Here is a 21,180-nt window from a genome sequence, read left to right on the forward strand (position 1 = left end):
TTATAGTCAAAGAGATAGTTCGAAAGAAAGGAGTGAATGCTCTGCCCGAGTCATGATGGCCAAGAAGGTGAAGGAACAAACAGTAGTGCTAGATACCTGGCAAAAGCTTTCACCTGGAGTATCAGTGATACTCTGGACATCAACTACTTATTGGCCATTAGAGAGTAAGATTGAGTGGAGGGAAGAATTGTAGTGCCCACTGACCTTTCAAACCTTGGAACTGGTGGTAGAAGATATGCTAGTTGTGAACTTAATCCAAGAATCCTTCTGGCTTTGACGTTTCACCTACTCAGTATGTGCACAGGCCTGCTGGAAAGCAATGAGGTTTGAAAGTGTGGGATATCTACGAAAAGTATCTCAGGCCCGTTTTTGAGCCTTCCGTGCCATGTGGCAGGCAGGATTACACCACGGACGAGGATACAGTAGTAAATGTGTCGAGATTTTAGGAATACACTGAGAAGCTGCTTGTATAATATAGTCAGTTACTGCTGCCACACAGTCGTCTATTGATGGCTGACAAACAATCTCAGGATCAAGTTCTGTGAGAGCAGTGAAAGTGGACCAGTCTGCTTGATCCAGCTTCTACCAGGGCACATGGGTAGAGTGGCTTCGACCACAGCCAGTCTCTCTCAAAATTATAGGAAAATGATCACTGCCTGGTGGATTACTGTCAACCCTTCATGAAAAAGGGGTGAATAATGAAGGGGAGCAAACCAAGAGATCAATAGCAGTAAAGGACTGACTAAGTGCATGAAAGTAAGTGGAAGAACCAGTACTGATAAGAGAAAGGTTGTAATCAGAAAGCATATGCTCTATAGAGTGACCCCTTCTATCAATAACAACACTTCCCCAGAGGGGATGATGTCCATTAAAGTCCCCCAGGATTAGAAAGGGAGATGGCAACTGTTCAACGAGAGCATCAATGTCTGATTGATCATATGTCTCTCCAAGTGACAGGTAGAGAGAACAAACAGTGATGGTATGACCCAAAGAAACACGGATGACTACGGCCTCCAAGGGTGTGTTGAGTGACAAAGACAAGGTGGGCATATGCTGATCAACCAACAGTGCAACCCTCCATGTACTGGTCCAACACATAGCCTGTCATTTCAGTACAGAGAAAACTGCAAAACGGTGACTGTATCAGCAGATTTTAGAAATGTTTCTTGTAAGGAAAAACATACAGGATGGTAGGAAGTAATCAGTGTTTTGATGTCATCCAAATTAGAACAAAAACCTTGACAGTTCCATTGTATTAAGGTGGCCATTTTTAATGACGCGTAAGTGAAGTGGTTGGAGAACCCTTCTGTTTACGACCACGTCTTTTTTCCTTACTGTCCTTATTCAGAGAAGATCTATCGACCTCCATGGATCCTGTCCTGGGTCGATTAGGCAGGTCTTTGTTGTTGGAAGGGGATTCCAGTGACTGAGAACATGAACGAATGATTATTTTGCATCTTGGGGTGGGAGAAAAAGATGTACCTGAAGAAATGCCTGTATTTGGGACCAAAGGATGTGGATCTTGGGGTTTGTTGGAATGTATGGGAGGAACAGAGATGAGTGTAGAAGTCAATTCATCAACCTTTTTAACCATGGAGGTCAAAAAGCTTTTCATTTGTTTTGAGAACGATTCTCTTGGAGACACAGAGAGATCTGTCTGTACTCTCACTGTAGTTGTGGAATGAAGTGCAGCAGCATATGTCCAAGATGAAGTGGCGGACAGCAATTTCCAAGCCTCAGGATAACTTATGTTATGTGTCGTTTTCAAACGCTGCACCTCTTTTTCCTCCAACCATTTAGGAGAAAAATGAAAGTAGGAAGGGTGAGAACCATTGCAGTTTACACAATGTGGGTCCTTTTCACACTCATAGGCATCGTGGTCCTTTGTCACCACAATGAGCACATGTCAGGGAACCATGACATGACATCTTTGAGTGGCCGAACCTCTGACATTGGATACATCAAAGAGGGTTTGGAATGTATGGCTGTACCCTGCAAGTTAGAGAACCTGCCTTGATGATGGCAATACACGTGGTGATGTAAATGTCAAAACGAGGATATCTGTCAGCAGTGTAACTCCATCTTTGCGCGTGGAGATGCGCCTCACTGCAGAAACTCGAGTGGAGAGACAAGCGAGCATCTCTGACTCTGGGACGTTCTTCAAATCCCTCTCAACAATAACTCCTCGTGTTGAATTCAAGGTAGCATGAGAGGTAATTTCAATAGGTACATCCCCAACTGCCTCTGAATTCAAGAGGAGTTCACTGTGTTGGGATGTGGATGTTTCAACCAATATGTCTTCAGATCGAAGCTTCTTTACTCACTTTGGAGAGCCAGCAAGTCCCTTCTGAATAAAAAAGGGGGACATTTGCCCTAAAGATTTTCTGAAAGAGAATGTAGGATGAGAAAATGAGATACAACTGGTAGTGCAGACATTGAAGATTGCTATTCAGTCTTCAAGGCATGGTAGTTTACCTGTTGACTGTTTTTTCATTATTTTATTTAAATTTTTATTAGGAGGATCCATAAGAAAAAAAAAAGAAAATTTCAGTGCCCACTGACCCCACCCACCATGGAGCCCTATGAGGGGACTCACTACAATGTCAAGCAAGGACACTGCAGCAATGCCAGGGTTTCACGAGCACTATACCCAAACACCAGCATCGAGCACAATGTCTACAACACCCGTTGAGAACTTCTAACACCAGTACTTGGTTGACTTTAGCCCAAGTGGACCAGTCGATTGACCCAAGGGGTCCACCCAAAGGCTGCTCGTCTAAAGGAATTCAAGGCCAAAGTGGTGTGTTTGGGTTGGACTCCTCAACCACCAGGATCCTCTCCTCCCCTTCACGGGTCACCATGCACGGCAAACATGTGGGTGGGTGTTTAGATCCCAGAGGAGGTGACCTGAAAGAACAGAACCTTCCCTGGGAGGTCCTCTCACCATGTATAGGAATCCACACCAAGGGGAAAATTGCAAGACTTTGTAAATTCAAACAAACCTCTGGTAAAACATATGATTTTCTGCATACAACAAACATGCAATGTTTACTAAAATCTTCCAAATTTTGTGAAGATGAACTTAGTTCATTCATTATTACATTATGTATAGTTTCATGGTTATCTGGTCGTTGCAAGGTTAATGAAATTGACCCCACTCTTACACAAAAGATTAAAATAGTTTTTATTACATGTAATAAAACTAACTCATGAAACTCAAAAGATACTCAATTTTGACAAACTGCTAAATAGTACCCACTGTTGACAGCTACTCTATACTGAACTAAATGTTTTTAACTACTGACTGCAATCATGAAAAAATGAAACATCAGTTATGGTGATACCATTCATTACAAAATTTATGTTTCTAATGAAAACATGAAGCTAAAACTCTGAACAAGTTAAAACCTTTGATGAAAGATTCACTGGAGTTTGTTTATTGTTAAGTGCAATGGGCTTTCTGTGCTGTGCCCAGTGTTACAACCCTTCACACCACTGAGCCAATGGAGGGCTTTATGTAATTCTTGGCTGCTTCATTATTAACAATATTTTATTATGTACACAGAAAAATGGTGAAGTGATGAAACATTAGAAGCCAGAAACCAAACATTTTGTTAATCATGGCAATTTGAGAGGTGTGTGAGAAAAAAAAGCATGTGCAGTTTACTTGTTTTATATCTTATTATTACCTCCAATGAGCAACAACTTGCACACAGTACTTCTAATTGCACTGCTGGTAAAACTATATTTCATATACCAGCTGGTGCAAGTCCAGCTGGCCTAAGAAAGCAATCAATCACTATCAATCATTCCTGATACTTAACGTAAGTACATGTAACTCAAATTGGAATCACAAAACTACCATTTCACAAGCAAGTAAAATAATCTTGTTTGGTTTGTTTTGAATTTTGGGAAAGCTACATAAGGGCTATCTGCACTAGCTGTCCCTAATTTAGCAGTGAAAGACTAAAGGAATGACAGATTGTCATCACCACCCACCACCAACTCTTCGACTAGTCTTTTACTTATAAATGGTGAGATTGACCATCATGTTATAATGCCACCACAGGGACAGGGATTCAAACCTCAGACCCTCAGATTGCAAGACAAGTGCCTTAACCATATGGACATGGATACATTTCTTAATCACAATTATAGTAGCTTCTGGACTCAGAATCTTGCAGCATAAATGAAGTAAACATGTGTGTCAGGAATGTTTAATAATCAACAGTGAGATTCTTTACAAGTACGTATTATTAATTTTTTGTAGTGTTTTCCAAGTTTCACTAGCAAAACTCAAACATTAACTACCAATTTGTCAGTTTGTTAGAATTTAATTTTATCACTAATAATAGTAATTACCAATCTGCATAGTTTAATTTAAGGTGTACATGAATACTCTTGGTTTAATTTTCACTTATTACAAAAGTAGTTTTTAATCCAACCATACATACTTGATATGCAACAAGACCAGCAAGTAGGTTAGCCACACATCGAACATTGTAGTACTTAACATTCCATATGGACACTAAACACTTAGTAGCATAGGCACTGATATCGGAATCATCCCAGTTTAACTTCCTCATTTGGCGCAAAATCTACCAAACAGAATAACATTTTAGAATTCAGTCTAAATTTCCTTGCTTTTAAAAACATAAAACTGATTAATTTACAAAAGATTTTTACATGGATAAGAAAAAATTCAGAAAGTAATTCTGAAATTACTGTTAAAAATTGCTTAATTCCTATATAACAAAGAAAATGTTTTATTGTATGTTTAATTTATAAACTGACAAAATTCTACACTACCATTTATTTCATATATACAAATACTAAATTTAAACAAAATTTCTAATTTGAAAACATAAGAAATATATACTGTTGGAAATAATTATGTAGCACTTATACACAAGTCACAAAAAAAATTAATAACTGTAACTAAATCAATTTATCATTAGTACAATATAACATTACAGAAAATATATGAAGGGAAACTTGGAAAAATGACAATGCTCTTTTTCTATTTATTTTAAAAAAAGTAATACATTGTTTTTACACAACTGTGAAACATTATTCATAATGTCTTTGTACTACTACTACTACAGTTTAGCCAATGTTTTGTTGCTGTTTGATTTCATCAGTTTTTATAGAAGTTCATACAGCTTCAGTGAATTCTAAGTCACAGTAGTGACTGGTCCAATTATATTATTTACAATATTTGCTGTATTCTTAGAATCAATCAATATCTTGATGGAAGACGAATCCCTGCCCAACAAGTTTATTTACTGAAAGAAATCTACGTGTACCTGGTCATCAGTCACAGTGTTATTAACTTTGTATAAGTTTCCAAAACCACTGGCTGAAATGGATAAAAACCAGCATGAACCTGTCAGTAGTTAAGGGTGTTATCAATCTGAATAAATCTCAACATTGCTGACTGAGATGTAACCAACACAAGTATTATCCTCCAGCATACATAAAAATAAATTCTGTACATTGACTATGATACTATTCTCTTCCTATCCATCAAATAAAACTAACTATGGCTATCATCAAACAGATATTAACCTATCTGTAAAGATTATCTTCCTTCAATTTTGTTCATCATGAGTTTAATGCTCATTTTAAGCTTTTGGTTTAAAGCTGGTTTTTGAACAGCTACACGTTCACCAAGATCACTGCTTGTTAACCCTTTTGCAATGGTCTCAGTATAACATACATGAGTTCATATACACATTTGTACAAGTTAACTATTTATAACTTTTGATGCAGTATATGTATCTTCAAAAATCTGGTGGACTTTTGGTAAAGATTACAAGTTTTTGTACATAAAAAAATTTGATTTCTTAATGAAGTATTTTTAATAAAGATTTGCTTGTGAAAATATTGAGTCTATTTCATTACCAGTCTAAGTGTGAAGTAATTTTCCTGTCATGATTAAAAAATTATTCTTTGTCCTAAAAATCTAAAATATTATTTGTGTAATCTCTAGAATCTTTTAAGTACATTATAAACGTTTGTTTCCAGTAAGACATCACATTCTATAATTTTCGCTGCCCTAACTATGTGGGATCTATTAATTTGACTGAACCCATAACAATCATAAAATATTAGGATATAAATTATGCTAGTTTTCATTCTATTATGACTACAAGTTATAACACAAAAATTCAAATGTTTAGTCTATGTAGCTTAAGTATTATTATATATTTATATTTATACATTATTATATTGACCTTTCAGTCATGCCTGGCTAACATTACATAGCTTGCACTGTAAAAAAAAAAGAAAAAGAAGTAAAGCAAACAATTATCTCTTCCAATTTCGGCCTTTGAACTCGGTCGCTGCTAGACATATTGCTAAGCCTTCTAAAATTTTGCACATGGAAGATACAAACCAAAATATTCTTTTTAGGTTTTATACATACAATTGAATAACCACAAAATCATAAATTATTATATCAATACCACAGAATTAAACTATAATTTATTAAGCTTAGTAAGTAAGATGTATTTAGGTATAAAAAAACATGAAACTTATAGCAGATTAAAGACACACCCTACTTCCTTGAAAACTTGGTTTGAAAGAATGTTGTAAGCTTTGAACAGATTAAAATGGCTTAGAAAATCACTAGAAAGCATTTTAAGCTGTTGATTGGTTATTCACATGTCATATATTGAAGTAAGTGTATATAAACGGCCATTTCCAAAAATGGAAAGAGGTGAACAGAGTGACTATGTTTGATTCAGTATATAAGCCAAATCTCAACAAAATAAAGATATGAGGTTCTTATTTTGTATTCTAGCTTGTCAATATTGATAATTTCAGTTTATAGTTCATCTAAAACTATAGACTTGGTATACTGATGCCAAAAGTATCTAATTTGAACCAGTGGCTGCATTCAACACACCAAGAGACTCTCAAAAATCAATATTTAAGTGTGTTCTTTTAATATTTACTTTTAAATTAAGAAATTAGCTCATATACAGTAAAAAATATTAAATTATAATCTACAATTTGATATCAAATTTATGTCAATTTTATTGAACTACTATTTTAAATGCAAGTCAAAACGAAATGATGTGGCCTTTGATCAGTGACCTGTCATGAAAGGGTTAACGTGAACGTTGATGATCTGGAAGTAAGATTCACATCTGTACTTACAGCTAGGCTTGATGCAAGGTCTCTACTGAATTATCTTGTCCCGAGTTAGTTAGCATTAGTTTAAAGAACTAGAGCTTCCTAACTCAATCGATTTAATTACCAATAGTATCAATTTCATGTGCTATCTTCCAAATTTCCATGCAGCTCCTACTGAAATAAGAACTTTGATTTAGTCTTCATGTATTTTTTAAAACAGAAATACTTCTTTCTCAGGGACCCTGAGTACATTAATCCACTACTGTTAGAAACAGTAGAACTGCCTATACTTTTATCAACATTATATTGATGTGGCATTATTTGATCGGTTAGATGGCAATGAATGACATTGTAAACTATCAACACATAATTGCCCTCTGGCAAAGTTTATTTTTATAGTGTAAAAATGATGCTATTCCATAATATTTACATTTCATACACTATTTCCAAGATCATTTCCAAGAGAGTATATACATTTAAGTATGTTATATGGGATAGCAAAGATAAAAGAGAGCAAGGAAAAATTTATACATTTATATGTATATTACCATCTTATTACATTTTCCTATTAGTTTGAATATCATAAACATTTGACAAGGTTGAATTACCAGACCTGCAATACTTGTTAATTTTTAATATACTGTAAAACAAAAGAAATACCAAAAAATCACTTTAGGAGAAAAAATATATATATTTGGCAAATGGCTAAAAGACTTTTACTGATAAAAGTCATTTGACTGAAATGTAAAGTCACATACTTTCCCTACCTTTACAGGAATTTAAAACATTTCTTTGCATTTCCATATTTTATTATACTAGCTGCAGTTGTTTGTTATAAATGTTACCTTTTCAGTGTTATTCTTGGAGAGGTCTTTATACAGCAGTTTCCTCAAATACTCTTGAATTGGGAGACGTTCTACTTTAACCGTCTACGGAAAGAAAAAATATATGCATATATACACATATGCACACACATAAATCTTGTTTAAAATGAACAACAAACCAAATATCAAATAATTTTAAAAATAGGAAAATGCTAATATGGGAAAAACAAAGGAACAAAAATCTGAAATGATACAAGTCCAATGCTCTTTTGTACTTTTTTTCACACATTTGACAAGTACAATGCTCTTAAATATTAAAGTAAATCAACCAAATCTGGTTAGTCATTTGACTGTTCTTTGTGTTTTTTAGTAGTTTCATTAGTCAAAAACTATATAGCAGTCCCATGATAAATAGTTATAAATTTATTTTATATTATGCATATTTTATGTGATAAATCAACCATTTTAATGATTTCTCCCAGATTTGCCTTCATCACTTGTGGTTTATATCCAACAAATGCAACTTCTACTTTGAATTCCAACAATTTCACCATAAATTTATTTTTAATAGAATTATCAACTTTTCAAACCATTGTTTCACCATGCCACTCTTTAACCTTTGCCATTTTTGAAACTCATTCCATCTTTAAATTAAATGCAATTTTTTTATGAATATCCCATGAGAAAAGTTCTCACAGCAACTATCTCACATTTGTAAAAGCAATTGTTTATATATTAACTATATATATTGTTTTTGGACAAGAATGTAAATATACATTGGTTCTCATTTTAAAAATATAGGCTCCTAATTAAAAAAAAACACAAAATCATATATGTTACTTTGTATATTTCAGTAATAATAACAATCCTACACAACTATTAAAATTGCTGAAACACTAATGTACTCTCTAAAGACAAACAAAATAAATTTAAGATATATTTAAAAAAAACAGGGTACATGGTCTATTTTCACAAAATAAGTTGCTTTTCAAAATGAAGGTTTTTTACAATTTTTTTCTGTTATTGTCATTGTTGTTGTATTTTTAGTGAGCTTGTATTTCCTATGAAATCTGTAAAGAAAGTGTAATGCAATTTAGAAACAATAAATTAGGGGATATCAGTGGCATGTCTGTATTCTGGAAAAGATTTATCATTTCTAAATTGCATTACAATTTCTTTAGGTTTTCTACACAGCATCTTGTTTCCATTCTCTAAATATTGCTCAGTCAATTCCTCAAAAATTAATAAAATTAAGTACTCCTGTCAAATTAGGATATAACTTATTACTATTACTGATAAGTTACACTTACAGCATGTGTATTCAGTCAGTTACTGAGTGTTTGATATATATTAATAAAGTGCTAAAAAAAACTAAAGGAACAAGTATGTTTTCTTATATAATTTATCTCAGTGTTCCAAATGTTATAATAATTTTAGTTTTTTAGGTAGTTTGCCTCATTTCAGTTCCAACTGTATCCATTTTTTAATGTGTGATGAATGGTAAAATATGGAGAAATAAAAGTGTTAAAAATGACCAATATCACCAAAACTGATATCCCACATGAAACAATACTTTAAACAATTTACATGCATTTATTCAAGAGATGTTTGAAACATTCAACATCTAGTGTGACCTCCACGGGCTGTGACACACTCCTGACAGAGATTTGGCACACTTCGAATCAATCTATCAATGTTATCTTTGGGTATGGCAGCCCACTTGTCTACCAGGGCTTGTCAGAGTTCCTATACATTCTTAGGAGGGTGCTGGCGTTCACTAACTTGCTTCGACAACATATCCCAACAATGTTCAATCGGATTTAAATCTGAAAATTTGGCGAGCCACTCAAATGTTTCTATTCCTTCTTTGTCAAGGAAGTCCATACACAGTCTGGCAACGTTGGCTCGTGCGTTAACCTGCATGAGAATGAACACATCACCGACAGCACTGGCAAAAGGCCTCACAATGGGTTCCAGAATTTCTTCTCTATATCGTCGTGCGTTCAGAGCACCACTCATACATATGAGTATGTCCATGCAGCCATTCAAGCATATGCCTGCCCAGACTATTACAGAACCTTCTCCTTAAGCGTCAATTTGCACAATGTTACAGGCAGAAATTCTCTTTCCTTGGCATCTTCACACTCTTGACCGTCCATCATCATGAGACACAGTGAACCTGCTCTCGTCTGTCCACAATACAGTGGCCCATTGATGAAGTTCTAAGTCCAGGTGCTGATGAGCAAACTCCAACCTAGCTGCATGGTGCTGCAGCTATCAGAATAACATCTCTTGCAGGCCATCTGGCCCTAGGGTGTCCTTCGTGCAGACAACTGTGAACTGTTTGGGTTGAAACACTGGTTCCAGTGGAATGCTGAAGGTGATTTCGTAGTGACCAAGCTGTACCTAACCTGTTCCACAGAGCGGTAGTCACGACGTAGCAGTCCTCTCTGGCTGTTGTGCAGTGATGATGGCCTTAACCTTTTCTCCTGCCATAAGAGTTCGTCTCCTGATAGCATCACCAAAGTCGATTGATGACACCTGGTAACACACGAAGTGCTGTGCCACCTTTCTTTGGGTCTGACCATCCTCCAGCATCTGGACCACCCTGACCACCTCATCTTCTGTCAGATGGGAACTGACTGCTTGGGTACACAAGATGAAGGTACACACTGACAAAACGAGCAGCAAAAGTTCCATGTTGGTGTTTGTTTCAAGAATTAATGAGGAATACATAGTTTCACATAACAGCCTTAATAGGGTACCTTGAGTTGTATTATCCTTGAGTGAGGTGACTTTTGTTTGAGTTGCTTCAAACTTCACTCGCAAGCTTAAAAAATACACTTGTAAATGAATGGATATCTTTTTCATACATAAATTTAGTTATGACAAAACCATACAAAAATATGTAGTTGTTCCTTTTTTTTCTGAGCAGTCTATATTTGTTTGAAAATTTATTTTGCCAAATGAAACAGTAACCATGTCTGGCTATAAACCATACAAAGTTTTATCAGAAACAAATGTTTACACCTTTCAAAATGCTATCATCATTACTTCTTTCAGGCATTGCATTATGGCTTTTCACAACAGCATTCTTGTTGAGATCTACTAATATCTAATAACATAATTTCTTTTCAACAACAAATAACTTCTTTCATATATTCTGAATACAATAAATTCAACAATGCATTCAACAGAAAATGATCTGTGTCATCCAAATTACTTGCCACTGCTTATTGTACCTGCTAAATCTTACTCAACTTATCATACGTCTTTTTTTCAGTGAAGTGTTTCTTGTAGCTTTAAAAAGATATTCAATAAATCATTTTTATAACAAATAAAAACAATGTCAAAAAAGCTATAACAAAGTTCTAAATCTAACTGTTGAAACTCCACAACAAAACCCTTTGTTTATATCTACAAGAATTATGGTAATATATCAACACACTACAAATTACTGGTAAACTACTTTATTTCCTAATTAATGATGTAGGCACATTATAAACTCATATATTCAATCATTTATAGCTGTTGGCTCTTGTTCTTCTAATTGGCTCAGCTTTATTAGTAACAGTTCAGACTACATTCTGTGATATCACACAAAGGAAGAAATGCAAGGCGATTATAATAAAACCACTACCAGAGAATGAAAATAACTTGAGAAACAAAAAATGGTCATTATTTCTAAGACATGTTCATTTCTTAGGAAACATAAGCCTATATTCTTTGATTAGTAGAAGAATTTTTTGAAAAGAAACTGTAAGTATGTTGTTTACAGGAAAGAATGAAAGTTAGAACACTTTTTCTTATCTTTGTAAAATGCACTAGGTAAATGTTATACAAGCTAAAATATCAACTCTAAGTTATTTGGGAATAGCGATTGTTGAAACAAAATTACATTTTTTTTTTAACATGCATATTTAAATTTAGTATGCTGGTGTACAATTACCACCTCACAGGTATGCAACTGTTGTGACTTGTATTTTAAATAAACTGTTATTAGTTCAGCAATAGTTCAATAGTTCAAGAAGGAAAAATCTTCCTAAAAGTTTAGTTAGCATGTTTCTTTAATAGTGATGCATCTATATTTGAAATCTAAGTTTTTTACGTACAATGAATCTCGTTTGATTCTGAAACAGAATAAATGAAACAACTTCAAAAAACCCAATATTTAAGTACAGTGGACATAAAAAAAAAGTATATGTTTCCAAATATTTACACCTTACAGATAATTCTAAAAACTTATAACTCAATGCAAAAACGTTGCAAGACAATGTGAAAGAAGTTTGACATAAACAAACAACAATGTACATCATAACTGACCTGAGAACATAAAATACATTATCTGTGCAAAGAATATCCTTCTTCCTCCTTCATGTGTGTGAGAAACAATGATTTAATAGGATATTATATGTAAAACTAGTAATCAACTTTCTATGTAATAGTAAGAATGGTTTTACAAAATCAAGAATGAGAACTATGGAAAAATTAAAGTCTGAAAAGTGAATAATTTAATTAAAAATCACACTTCTTACTATAGGAGCTTCTGGTGGATTGCAGTAGTAAAAAGCATTTTCTACCATAGTTGCATATCGGCTGTCTATTGCCATCACAGATTTCTTTCTCATCATTTGACTCTAAAAAGAAAAGAATAATAAAAATATGTATTTATATAAGTGTGTTATTTGTGTGTGTTATATGTATCTATTTTTATAAAGCTGGATTTTCAACATCATTCAACTGTCATATAAGGAAATTTTTATCTTACTATTTTAATGATTAACATGAGATTTGTTACAATCATAAATTCTTTTCTCCAGCCCAATTTTATTTAAATATCTATATAACAGATGGTAAAAATTGCAATACATTACAGCATTTCAGTTTCTTTGGAACTTGGTCAAATGCTAGCAGCAAAACTCAATATATTTTTTTTTTCATATGTAACATTATACCCTTGTACAACGAAAGTAGATCTTGGACCAAACCAGAAACAATAATTTTGAAAGTTGACAACATTTGGCATATGTACATCATTTGTTCTCACATGTAATGTAAAAAACAACTTTTAGTAAAATATAACTATAAACAAAGTACTGTTTCTTTCTTCAAAAAACACCTTACCAAGTAAACTTTTGTACGTTGGTGAGAATCTAGTGATCTGAATAAAAAACGTCCACAAGTCTCTAGGAGGTTACAAGCCATCTCTATGTGGTGATGAGTGAAATCAAACAATAACATCTAAACCACATTAAAAAAATTAATGTTTAGTAAGAAATTTAAATCTTAATTAACACAAGGCAATAAATTCAAGTTGATTATTTCATATATTTAATCACTCTAAATTTTTAGGCATCTATTAAAAAATAAACATGACTGCTGAAGTATTTGATTTATATAATCTATCAATGTTATTAGTATAATGTCTCTTTAGCCCTGCACTGAAAAATATGAAAAAATAATATAAAACCTGAACAAAGACAAGTTTCCACCTGATTTATTTTTTTATTATATATAACCAAGAATGCTAGCAGAGAAGACTTGCATTTTCCAGTTATTTTATTTTTCCTTTCATAATGATATTTTATGACAAGACAACTATATTTTATTTCTAATAAATGATCAATGACTACTACAGATTACTTTCAACAAACATACAACATAATCAGTTTAATCAATAAAGTAGTTTTTGTTTTGCATACTTATAATCAACAATAGCCCTTTCAAAAAAATGTTCTATACATCAATACTTACTTTCAAACAATACAGTGATTCTGACTTTGGATAGATGTTAAACTTGGTCAGTTCACCTGAGAAAAAAATATTTAAAAAAGCATATTTGAAAATTCCTAATAATTTAAAGACATAACTGCAAAATCAGAGATCAAGACTGTATTCTAATTAACTAAAGTAATACTTTTACTTCTTTATCCAAGCGTGTGTTTTCTTTCAGCAAAGCCACATTGGGCTATCTGCTGTGTCCACCTAAGGGAATCAAACCCCTGATTTTAACATTGAAAATCCAAAGACTTACCACTGTTCCAACAGTGGACTTCTTTATTCAAATACAGTATTTTTTAATTGTTGAACATAAAGCACTGAAATAACAACTATATGTTCAGTTCAATTTACAATAAAACTACATGTTTTAAAATCTTTAAAATACCTTCCCAACTACATCCAGCAAAAACAGAGATGTTCATCTTCTCCTAATAAACCATTATCAGACACAGTATTATTCTAAAATCAGATTTCTTCACTTCAATTCCTAAAGAATACTTTGTTTAAAGCACTTAATAAAATTACCTGGGAAAAAAAAAAACTTTTCTAGTAGCAAGTTTAACCTATATTGGCAATGTGAATAAACATATAATGCATTATTTCATGATCCCCAGCAGTAGTAAAATTAAATGAAAATATTTTTGATCGTTTTTAGGTAACAATTTAACTTTTTATGGTCATTTGATATAATCTGTTTCTTCATAAAACTAAAGACATTTTGTGAGGTATGTTTTGAAAAATGAATTATAAACTTTAACCTTATATACTGTAATGTGTAGCCTTTAATGCTAATATTTCATTTCCATTTGCTTTTATTTAACATTTTTTCTGTATTCAGGGTCACAAACATAAAATAAAGAGAGTTGATTTTGCAAAGTTGCTCGTTCAATTTTGGAAGCAAGCACTACTCCACTATGACACTGAATGGTGATAAAATCATCTTTGAAACATTTTTCTTGTTATGTGTAATAAGAATTAGTATCAAAATAGCTACTTCTATAAACTGTTACTGTTACAAAAATTTATATAAACAATTCAGTCATGTAAATGAAAATGTTTTAACATATCATTAGTTTAAAAATTAATTCATTTTTTTATTTTACTTACCTATAAACCTCACAGTTTTGACTTTGGATTCTATGTTGATTTGGTCTTTCTTTTTTATCTGTTATAGAAATTACTAAACTAAATATTTATTTCAGTAAAACACTTCTATTTAAAATGTTATTTTCATATCATTTTGACCCCACCCCACACAAAGTGGGCATAAATATCTCTAAAACTTAAATGACTTGTACCTTGCATAATCCCTGTATTCCATTCTTAATTAGTCTCAAAAGTAATAAGTTGTGTTAAGATGCAAAGTCAAATATGTAAGCTTTGTATAACAAGTCATTTTACACATGAACAGAATTATTTATATACTCTTCAAAACAAGAAATGCAAAAGGGATATTTTTTTCTTTTAAAGAGAAATATATGTAATAACGTTACAAGCACAGAGTATGTGATGTTACACGTGTTAAGGCACTGATTGTCAGACCAAAATGACAATAAAAGTTGTGCACTTTGAAAACGTAGGAAAACATTGGATTTTTCGCCAAAACGCATTTGTGTCCAATAAATTTGTTTGAGAGATCTGCATGTTCTGCAAGTGCAACATGTGCAAAATCCCTATAAAAGTGACGGGTTTTCGGTTTCCATAGCTCAGTGTTAAGCCACCGACACGCAATACAGTTACGCCAAGACTGACTGAAGCACAACGCAACAACGCCAATCTCGATCAGATGTTGCCAGAGCTGTGAATGTCCACCCAAGCAACATCACAAGGCTATCACCAACAACATGGATCAACTCGTGACTGTCCACGATCTGGTAGACCTCGTGTGACCACGCCAGCACAAGATCACTACATCCGGTTAACGTCACCTTCGGGATAGGACCACCACTGCGACGTCTACTGCCTCAACCATACCAGGGCTGCGCGGGACTTCCGATCAGACCATACGCAACCGTCTACGAGATGCAGGAATACGACCTCGACATCCAGTCAGAGGCGTCATCGTCACCCAGCAACATTGTCAAGCACGGCTGCAGTGGACTCGGGCACATCGGATATGGCCTCATCGACGATGGAGGCATTTTTGGTTCAGCGATGAAACATGTTTTATGCTTCGTAGGCAGGATGGAAGGACCCGTGTTTACCGTCGCCGAGGTGAACGTTTTGCATCAAACTGTGTGCAGGAAGTTGACAGATTTGGTGGTGGCAGTGTCATGATGTGGGCTGTCATCACCTACAATGCCAGAACATACCTTTTGCACATTTGAGGGAATCTTACGGCTCAACGATACGTCGACGAGATTCTTATGCCCCATGTGCAACCCATCATGGTGAACGTCAACGATGTTTTTCAACATGACAATGCCCGTCCTCACACAGCCCGACTCACCACTGTCTTCTTGAGACACCACAACATCAACGTTCTTCCCTGGCCCTCCAGATCACCAGATTTAAACCCCATTGAACATCTTTGGGACGAGTTGGACTGACGTCTGCAACGGCGACAACCTCAACCGCAGACTCTACCTCAGCTTGCAGCAGCTTTGCAGGCTGAGTGGACAGCCATTCCACAGGATGTGATTCGTCATCTCATTGCTTCCATGGGCAGAAGATGCCAACCAGTTATTGATGCTCACGGGGGGCATACTCATTATTGACGTTGAATGACGTTAAACTTCAACTAGTGAGTGTGGACTTCGCCTTGGCAGACTTTGGATGTTCAGTAGTGAATGTGCAAAGTTTCACACATCATACAGAACTACCTGGATTAAACTTGTTAACAATTTGTCTCAAATTTTGCCTTTTGTGTTTCTTTTTTTGAAGAGTATATTAAAAGCAAAAAATAAGAATAAGGGTTACTTTTCTAAACTTTCTATTGATAAAATTAATGAGCATAGAATTATCAAATAGCATGTAGGAGAATCTGAATAAGTTGTTTTTATTTCTTTTTTGAAAAAGAATAAAAATATTTCAATACTCTAATTTTGATTAATCATTTCAAATGAAGTTATTTAATTTCATAGCTCTTGAATTTTAGAATTCAAAAGAAAATATTTACTGTTAGAAAAAAAATTCAAAATTCAGGTTTGTCCTGAACACGTGTTCATACAAGATGTGGAATACACACTAAAAAAAATGAAAATATGGCAAATAAAAATCACAAAAATAAAGGAAAAAACAAAATTTATTTTATTTTATTTTTTTAAAGTATGGTGCCCATCCTTTGAGGAAAAAAACTGAAAGCTTACTGACATTTTTTTTTTTCAACTAAATTTTTAATCTTTTATTTCATGTGTGTGTAATTATAGTAATTTTTATGCAGTTTTAAAAAATTCCCAAGAATAAATGTTTTACATCTTGCATTTCTACATAAAATAACATTGTTTACTGTAAAATAACTGTAAACAAGTACTGAAACTAGAAATGACTTAAGTTTTTATCACCAAGAATACACAAGAAACAGTGATTTCATCACATACATACATACATGGAACTTAAAGTCTTGCTTGAGCAGTGTAACAAGATCATTTGAAACATCAGGCATACAAGGGTTAAGTGTTGCAACAAATCGGGCATAAAATGGGAGAAGATCCAACCTGAAAGAAACTTATAAGTTATATTAAAGTTTTCTTCACAGTATGTCACCATAAATTTGGTATATCTGCTCTTGTTCTCTCCTTTAAAAAACATGTCAAAAAGTAACTTGCAGCAATTCAGTTTATTCTAATTAATATCAAAATACAAGTGCCAGCATTTACTATTTTAAAAATGTCAAAACATTTTCAATCATCACCAATGGAGCTTTTATTACCTGCACATCTATCTAAACTTTCAAACATTTCCTTCACATTTTACATTAATGTGGAGTTCTCTAAATAATCTAGGTGTGCAGATGATCACCAGCAGGAAATATTCTGTGACCTAGTGAACTTAACAATAGCATGAGGGCTTCCATGTGAACACCCAGTCTGCACTTTAACACACTTTAAAACCTCTTTTTTGTGTTAATGTTTTCCAAGTTACTTTTCTGGCTTGTAAATGATAAATATTATTCACACACACAGAGAAATCAAAAGTTCTTATAAAGCTTATTTCTTCAATTCTTTTTAAAAAATAGGCAAAAATAGAAGTCTTTGCAATAAAGTCATACCTGTATCATGATTGATATAAAATATTGTCAAAATACACAATTTACAGATATTTGTTACCTTTACACATAAAAAGAAATTTTTAAAACATTTGTAAAACAATTTTTTTAGACTATCAAGTATAGAGTACAGAATCTCTTACAGATTTGCTACAAATTTATATTTTTCTGCAGATTTCCCACTGAAAACATAGATACACATACTGTCTGAATGTACAAGACTATAGATTAACACCACCTAAAACAGTTACAAAAACTATGATACACTGTGCTTCCAATATCACTTACAATAATTAAAAATGCTTCCAAATACTGATGTATGATTGTCATGCACAAATACAGGTGAATAACATGTATTAGTCACAAAGAACCAAACCAGCCAACAACCCTTCACCATCCACAGAATTACATATGAACAAGTTGTTTCACTGGTTAGCAATGCATGACCTATGTTGGTGCATGTCATATATAGTTACAAATGCAATTATATGAAATGCTATAGCTTTGTGTTTGCATTTTCCAAGGTTAGTTTTCTATTCATTTTAATAATTTTATCACTGTTTAATAATTATACATGCATGCATGTGTGTGTGCATCATGTACTGGTGAAGAAGATGGAAACAAAACACAAGTTAGCATTTGTGATACTTTGCAGAAAGTGCAGACAAAAAGTCTAGCACGCAGTTTTTTTAATGCACCTTTATGTTTATCTACTGAACTGTTATTTGGTTTTCATATAATAGGCCTTTAAGCAGCACTACATTTACCAAGGTCCTACACTTCTGAAAGCTAGTTGTTTAAACTGTAGTGTTAAAACAGATTCATATTATACTCTGTTAAACACTTTATTTTGTAAATGTAAGTTGATCATTAAAACTTTAAAATGTTTATAAAGAAATACTAAGTTATATAATAGACACTAACACAAAATGTAATTTTATCCTATGAATATTTCACTAAATAACATTAACATTTTAAAAACAATCACTGGTAGGTGAAACTGATACTTGCTGTACAACATGACTTCTCTCTTGATACAGTCCCACATGACATTGACCCCAAAAGTGGACAGGATGCATGCACTTGTGTGTAATTTAACATATGCTCACAGGTTGTTTATAATGTATGTGTGTACATGTATATACTTCACATAAATATTTGGCTCTAACTCTGTCTTTTAATATTCATCAAGCTGTTTCCATGGTTTCTTAGTTCCCTTGTTTATTCAAAGATGGCATACAACCCAACTTTTATCTTGAAATGCTTCTTGAACTCATTTCTTTTGATGATTGTCAATAAAGCCAGCCCATGAAACACAAATGTGTGAAAGATATTAATGAAAATACAAATAGTGAAACTGAGAGGAGTGGGTTTGTTTTGGTTTTGTTTTAAATTTCGTGCAGAGCTACTTCAGGGCTATCTGCACTAGCCATCCCTAATTTAGCAGTGAAAGACTAGAGGGAAGGATTGTAGGATTGACCATAACATTATAATGCCCCCACAGCTGAAAGGGCGAGTATGTTTGATGTGACTGGGATTGGAACCCATGACCCTCATATTACTAGTTAAGTGCCTTAACCACCTGGCCATGCTGGGCAGAGAAGAGTGAGACTTAGAATTTTTTAAAATATTCTCACATTAACTGATTTGGAGATTTCAAGATGATTCCAATATTAAGGTTCAAAATTTTGATGGTGGCTGGACTTACATAAGTAGCAAGAAAAGTTGCATTTTAAGTTTGTTGCCAAAATGGAGTACAGATTTCTGTTCACAATAAAAAATATTTTCTTCAATACTTTGTGTTCTTCTTCGAAAACAACTTATTTGAACTGAGTACCATAGAAACAAATATGCTAGGCAGTTTACCAAGACAAATCTGAAACTTAAAGCCCGATCCAGAATAAAAGACTTGGTTGACACAAGTGATGCAGAGATGAAAACATTCCTAAATGTTGCTCCTGTAATATATTGTGAGTAGGCTTGAAAAACAAAAGTACTTTTGGAAAAACAAAAGAGCATTAAAACACCATTATCTTTTGTAGTTATCTTTGACATTAAGTTTACCTTGCTATTGAAATTTATCCATTTCACAAATAATGAAACATTTAACAAGCAGAAAGCATGTGAAAAAAAGCTTTTCAAAATAAAATCACCAATTCAATACTTCCTACAAAAATTTAGATCTGTCTATATCCTATCCTTGAGAATAAGGGGTGGGGATATTTTATGTTATAGAAAGAAAATGCTTGGGATTAAAACTATACATTTAGTCAAACAAGAGGAGGTCTGGGATGAAGTTGTTTGAGCTACATAACAGCCGAACAACAAGTTAACTGGTACACGAGTACACGAGAAACTGTGTCCAATATGTGTAATAACTGATGGTTACACCAAAGAGATACTTCTCATGTTCTCCAAAACAAAAAGAGAGAAATTGAAAAGACATAAAATTGTTACTGTTTGTTGTTACAGGCTGATGATTCTGAATTACATGGATCAGAGTGAAATCACAGTAAAAAGTACAATACATGATACAGAAATATGCAAGGTTCAAAAATATTGATAAAGTCTACAAACTATTAGTGGTGTTAGTCTACAAAAGAAACATGAAGGGAAGGGGACTTCAGTGATTCTCAACTGCACAATTTCAAAACAATAAAGGAAAAAATGAAGAAATATTACCCAAAGATTTTTTTAGGAATTAGCTTGATATTGCAACGTTAAATGGTTTTTACGTATAAAAGAAAAATGTTGTCAGTTAAAAAGACTTAATTTCAATCAAACTTTTCATAGATACTGGTCTCAAAATGGAGATGTGTAAACAATACTAATGTCAGATGACCATCCACTTCAGTAAAGCCAATTAGGCTACTAGAAATACACTTTCCCAATCTCATACCTGAAAAAACAACAAAAGAAAGGTGAACTGCATATTAGAAGGAAGAAAAGAGACAAATACTGCATTACTTGTATCCAGCTTCATGTGCTAGTGCCCAGCACATTTTCAAATCATATACACGAAGGCAAACTATTAAACAAGTTATGCAACACAAAGCTGTTTTTCATAACATAATGTTTTGGGACAACATGGGACCTATTGGTCTATCTTGGGTCCACATTCTAAACTAACTTAAAAAACAAACAAAAAATAATAATTCATATACTTATCAAGCTTTCTCTTCAATTTGTTTAAGTTCACTACTTCTACAACACCTGAAGGTAACCCAT

The 21,180-nt window shown here is 33.5% G+C and overlaps 1 protein-coding gene across 20 annotated transcripts in view; it reads right to left on the minus strand.

Annotated features, from left to right (window-relative positions):
* Upf2 (UPF2 regulator of nonsense mediated mRNA decay) overlaps positions 1-21,180 on the minus strand; it is a 131,675-nt gene that overhangs the window by 48,493 nt on the left and 62,002 nt on the right. For all 20 annotated transcript variants that reach the window (XR_013021518.1, XR_013021517.1, XR_013021512.1 and 17 more), the window contains 7 exons: positions 17,293-17,401; positions 14,853-14,910; positions 13,719-13,774; positions 13,089-13,205; positions 12,500-12,601; positions 7,986-8,069; positions 4,455-4,598 (listed from right to left, as the gene is read on the minus strand). Coding sequence is in view for 8 of the 20 variants with exons in the window: in XM_076481776.1 (XP_076337891.1) it covers positions 4,455-4,598; positions 7,986-8,069; positions 12,500-12,601; positions 13,089-13,205; positions 13,719-13,774; positions 14,853-14,910; positions 17,293-17,401 (670 nt within the window). In the remaining 12 variants the exon portion in view is untranslated. The remainder of the gene's footprint in view (positions 1-4,454; positions 4,599-7,985; positions 8,070-12,499; positions 12,602-13,088; positions 13,206-13,718; positions 13,775-14,852; positions 14,911-17,292; positions 17,402-21,180) is intronic.

Source organism: Tachypleus tridentatus, chromosome 13, assembly GCF_004210375.1.
Source record: "Tachypleus tridentatus isolate NWPU-2018 chromosome 13, ASM421037v1, whole genome shotgun sequence".
NCBI classification, from domain to species: domain Eukaryota; kingdom Metazoa; phylum Arthropoda; class Merostomata; order Xiphosura; family Limulidae; genus Tachypleus; species Tachypleus tridentatus.